Genomic DNA, 5,489 nt, shown 5'->3' with positions numbered 1-5,489 from the left:
ATCCCTAGTCCTTATAGGCCTAGTATGCAAAATATCCAAGTTTTAACAAAAACATAACTTTTGGTCAACATTATAGCGGCACCTTAAGACCATATCCTTTGTCCCCAGGGTGATGCCTTGAACAATTTTTAATCTACAACATATTCTCATCCTTGTACTCTAGATCACTTACTTTTTGCGACACTGCGCCAGTTTTTATTTTCATGAGATAGTCATTGACTCTTTATCAAGGAGACAAAATTTTCGCAATTTGTGGTTATTGCTCTATATAATCTTACGGGATTCTATTATACACGAGAATGACATTTTCGCTAGCAAACCTTCTCGCGTAATTACCCAAAAATAAAGTTCTAGCGAATAAAAAGTGATTTACAGTATATTGCTGATAATCTATCTAGTGGTTCTTGAGATTTTTTAGCAACCTTACCACTACTTTTTTGGCTCATAAAGCTAACAATTACACATACCCCGTTAATTATATATCTTTTATAACAAAATTTGGATATAATTTTATAAAATAAAAACGTTTACCTCCTAACATTCCCCCCCCTAATAACATACTACCTGTATATTTAACTATTATTCAATTGGTACTAAAGTACAGATACTTAGGAGATTTAAATCTATATTTATCTCCACCCAGTAAGTAAATTACAGATCTCGTCTAAGTCTAAGTCTCGACTATAATCTCTCTCCTTCACTGTACATTCCAAAGTTTGCTGAACAGAAATAAACATTTAGAGGCCCATTGTGTCAAAAGTAAGTACCTGGCATGCTAGCTAGCAGATATGCTATGGCATTTTGCTTACTCAAGTCCTATTTGTCTAAGATAATCTCAGATTTGATACAACAGAATAGATTACAAACTTTACACCTTTATGGCAGCGTTCCTTTTAAGTGGGACTGGGGTCAGACAACTAAAATACATGTATATTGTTTTCTGAAGTTGATTTTAGTTTAACTTAACAATTAAATACAATATGTAAAACTATTACAATTTTAAAATCCATATGCATGTAACAAACTTTTCAATGTTAATTTTAGATGGCTCTTTCCAAACCCAAAAAATCTGACAAGAAACAAACATTGTCTCTGTCTGCCTCTGTCACCAAGGTCAGGGAGTTCAATGTACCAGGTGTTAATCATGTACGCCATGTATCACTAGATCAATCAGACAGACTCTGGATCAGTGACTTTTGGGGTAATCTTGTCCAAATAGATCTACAGGGGAATGTGATACAGGAGATAGAAACCATTGGATCTGGAGTTTACCACACCGTGACACAGGACGGGGATCTGATCTTTACAGACAAAGACAAGAAAGTCATCAATAGGATAACACAGGGTAATAATATCACTGAATTCATTAAAACTGGAGACTGGATACCAATCAGCATACACTCCTCCCACATCAACGGGGACTTACTGGTGGGGATGATGAAGGGTGTAGAAGGTAAAGTCACCAGGTACAACAAGACAGGGAAAGAACTACAGAACTTACAGCAGGATATCAAAGGACTCGAACAATATAGAATACCACAGTACATCACAGAAAACTTCAATGGAGATATCTGTACATCACACTGGGGTAAGGCAGTAGTGGTGGTGAATAAATCAGGACAACACAGATTTTCCTACACAGGTCAGGGGAGATGGTTCACTCCCTGTGGAATCTGTACTGATGTCCTCGGTCACATCCTGGTGTGTGATGGTCTCAATAACACTGTTCATCTCCTTGATCAGGACGGTCAGTTCTTGTCTCTATTACTCACACAACAACAAGGGGTAGAGTATCCCTGTAGTGTGTGTGTGGATGATGAGAACAATCTCTATGTGGGACAAAAAGAAACCAATACACTGACAGTGTACAAGTATATAAAGTGATTATAATTCCATCAGTCGTACATAATTCTAAAACTTAAATTTGTGATTTCCAGTACAGAAATGTATATTCTGAATAGTGTTCCGTCCATTGAACATTATTTATACTGAACAAATTGTACATACTGTAAATTAATTTCAATGGAAAACATTGTATAAACACCTCTTAGAATTTGGAATTAAAAGATACTTGTCTATTCTTCTTTTTTTAAATGATATGAGTAAATTTTCAGTAACTATAAAGTTACAATGGAATGCGTATACTCAGTAATTAAATCATGCTTACAGTGAAGTGATTTAATTTTAATACTGATGCTTTTAAAATATATTATCTTAAACAAGAGGCCCATGGGCCACATCGCTCACCTGTGCACTGTGGCTAGGAAAAAGTAGAAACTGGTTTGATTATTGAAAAGTTTAAATCCAAAAGTAAACCTTATTGACCAGTTATGGTTTTGCTATTCATGAGAAGATGATTCTTCTGAGAATATGATTTTCAAAGAATTTCCTACCCCCTACCCCTACCCCCAGGGGTCATGATTTGAACAAATTTGAATCTACACTACCTGAGGATGCTTCCAATTAAATATGATCAATTATGGCTTTGTTATTCTTGAGAAGAAGATTTTTAAAGAACTTTCCTATATATTTCAATGTAAGACTTTGGTTGGCCATTTTGGCCCCGCCCTATCCCAGGGGTCATGATTTGAGCCAACTTGAATCAACACTACCTGAGGATTACTCCTATATCAATATGATCAATTATGGTTTTGTAATTCTTGAGAACATGATTTTTTAAAGAATTTTCCTATATATTTCTCTGTAAAACTTTGGTCGGCCATTGTGGCCCTGCCTTCCCCCGGGTGTCATGATTTGAGCACACTTGAATCTACACTACCTGAGGAAGCTGCCATATAAATATGATCAATCATGGCTTTGCATTTCTTGAGAAGAAATTTTTAAAGAATTTTTCTATATATTTCTATGTAAAAATTTCGTTGGCCATTTTGACCCAACCCTACCCCCAGGTGTCATGATTTGAACAAACTTGAATCTACACTAGCTGAGGATGTTTCCCCATTAGTTTCATCTTTTCTGGCACTGTGGTTCTTGAGTAGAAGATTTTTAAAACATACCACCAAATATTCATTAAGGTTATCCGATCCTCAGGTTCTGAAAATCAGGCATTGAGTAATTGAAAATGCTAACAAGGATGTCTCTAAATTCTCATATTAAAACGTATTTACCCATGGTGTTTCTTTTTACTTCATCTTTCAATTTAATCATATTATATAGGGAAAATTAGTAAATCTCAAATAATTTTTCAGGAAATGCGATTTAAACTACCTACTGTATATTTTATTTGATAATTGATCAAGAAATACATTTTAAGAATAAAAATCATAGGTATCCAGGCTTTTAAAGAAAATTGCATGAATTTTACACTTACTTGGTACTTTACTTTCTCCTACTTACTTCCATAGTTTCATAATGCATAGTGTATGAAATGTTTCCTTCCAAAGAAAACACCGTAAATCACTTCTAATTTCAAATCATGCTTATAAACATTGGTAACTAAGGCTAAATTAAAAGAAATCTGATTCTTTTTAAATATGCCAGTTTTACTTAATCTTATTAGGTACAAATGTCAACTTTTTTAATACCGTTTGTTAAAACTTTAAAGAACATTGAATAATTCATAGAGGCATAAAATGAAAATTGTTGCAAGAAAAAAATAAATTTCAAGCTTTATTTGAAGACTTTAGGAATTAAATTACAAATTAAAGAGTTATCCTTCCTGGCTAAGGATCGTATATCCTTAATTCCCAATTATCTCCCCTTGAATGAGGGCGCGGCCCTGCATTTGAACACAAGAGGCCCACGGGCCTTATAGGTCACCTGAGCATTATGCAACAACTTTCCAGTTACCGGTACAGTGTATTGAATTTGATTCATGTTTTAAGCCAGATGCTATATGGCATTCACAATTTTGAAAAGACACCATTGATCATAATACTTGGTTACTTAATACCCATACACAGGGTAGGGGAACAAAATGCACTCCAACTAATCAGTTATATTCATCAATAATCAGAAGTGTCCCCTAACACTGTGACATAAACCCCTGACACTCTTGCTCTTCATAACTATTTACTTACTTGGTTTATTTAATACCCAGGGGCAGAGAAGAAGATTTTCAAAGAAATCATGTATGTTTACTATATAATCAATAGAGCCCCACCCAAACACCAGAACCCCTGACCTTGGGGGCAAAAAATTCACAATTTTGGTAGAGGCACTCTTGCTCATCATAACTATGTACTTAGTTGGTTTCTTTAATACCCAGGAGCAGAGAAGAAGATTTTCAAAGAAATAATGCATTTTCGCTATATATTTATTTAGCCCCGCCCTAGCACTTAAGCCCCTGACCCTAGGGCCAGGAATTTTACAATTTGGGTAGAGGACTCAATGCTGATTACAATCATGCAAATAGTTTGACTGCTTGATGTCGAGGAGTAAAGAAGAAGATTTTTAAAGATTGCATTAATTTTAGTGGTTTTTGGCCCCAAACCCTTAGGCCCCATTTAATATGTGGTCAAAAAAGTGACAGCCTATTCCGGTAACAACAAGAAAATGACATCATTTTAGTCAATCATTTGACAGATAATAAAAATATATACAATGTAGTTCAATAGGTAACTTTAATATTAAAGCTGATGAAAAGGTTTTTTTAAAAAATGGTGATTATTGTTAAAAATATGGAATATTTTTGATGCTCACGTTGTTCTTGTTTAATGGAAATAGGTGGAAGACACTCACTGGCCTTGACGACTGACGGAAAAGTGTTTTCCTGGGGAGAAGGGGATGATGGGAAACTGTGATATTGACTGCACAGATTTCTCTCATAAGAGTTTAGAGTATCTCCTGAACTGATCACCACCAAACTTGGCATGTAGCTGGAGACAGAAGGCTCCACTTTCATGTAGAGTCGATGTTAAAGGATGTCTGGCTGCATTTGTAGTCGGATCCAGTGCTATTAACACATAGGAAATAAAACATACACCTATCTGTACATATATCTCATTTTAATCCCTAATTAGTTTCAGAATTATTTGGTAAGGCTATAATAAATAAATTGCTAGATTCTCATCCGAATTTTTTCAAAAATCGAGGCGGGCGGGCGGCTTTTATTTTATATTTTTTATTTTTTCAATTTTGCAGATTTTTTATTGACCTGGTCAACAGTCTAGACGAACTCCGAAAACGGCGTGAACTCCAAAAAAGAAGTCTATGGCTCCGTCATGCATTGCGGCAAAATGGCGTCCGATGTAAACAAACGATGGATTGTCGTTCGCTTTCTCCACAAATACGACCGAATAATGGCTGTATTTAGTAAACTGTGACTGGATTTTAATTTTTGTTGAATTAATAATTGCACTTATTAAATTATTTAGTGGTTATTGACTTTTTTTTCGCTCTGTATTCTTGCATAACAGTGATTTGGGATATACGACATTGGAAACAATAAAGTCGGTAAGAATTAATTTCCTAACTTAGTTTATTGTCCCCTTCATTTAAATTTTATGCCATTCCTACGATAAAGATGC

The 5,489-nt window shown here is 35.0% G+C and overlaps 1 protein-coding gene across 1 annotated transcript; it reads left to right on the top strand.

The window, feature by feature from the left end:
• Nucleotides 1–629: 629 nt before the first annotated feature.
• Nucleotides 630–2,078, top strand: LOC134259405 (uncharacterized). Its single transcript, XM_062741989.1, has 2 exons — nucleotides 630–759; nucleotides 1,045–2,078. The coding sequence occupies exon 2, from the start codon at nucleotides 1,045–1,047 to the stop codon at nucleotides 1,882–1,884; it is 840 nt and encodes a 279-aa protein (XP_062597973.1). The 5' UTR covers nucleotides 630–759; the 3' UTR covers nucleotides 1,885–2,078.
• Nucleotides 2,079–5,489: the final 3,411 nt, after the last annotated feature.

The sequence above is a fragment of the Saccostrea cucullata genome, unplaced genomic scaffold, assembly GCF_032062105.1.
Source record: "Saccostrea cucullata isolate Sc308-1 unplaced genomic scaffold, CSIRO_AGI_Scuc_v1 ctg1968, whole genome shotgun sequence".
In the NCBI taxonomy this organism is placed as follows: domain Eukaryota; kingdom Metazoa; phylum Mollusca; class Bivalvia; order Ostreida; family Ostreidae; genus Saccostrea; species Saccostrea cuccullata.
Note: the sequence above shows the minus strand (reverse complement) of the source record. Positions and strands in the feature narration are given on the sequence as shown.

Coding starts and splice junctions, on each gene's coding strand:
- LOC134259405 (XM_062741989.1), top strand. CDS start 1,045: ATGGCTCTTTCCAAACCCAAAAAATCTGACAAGAAACAAACATTGTCT.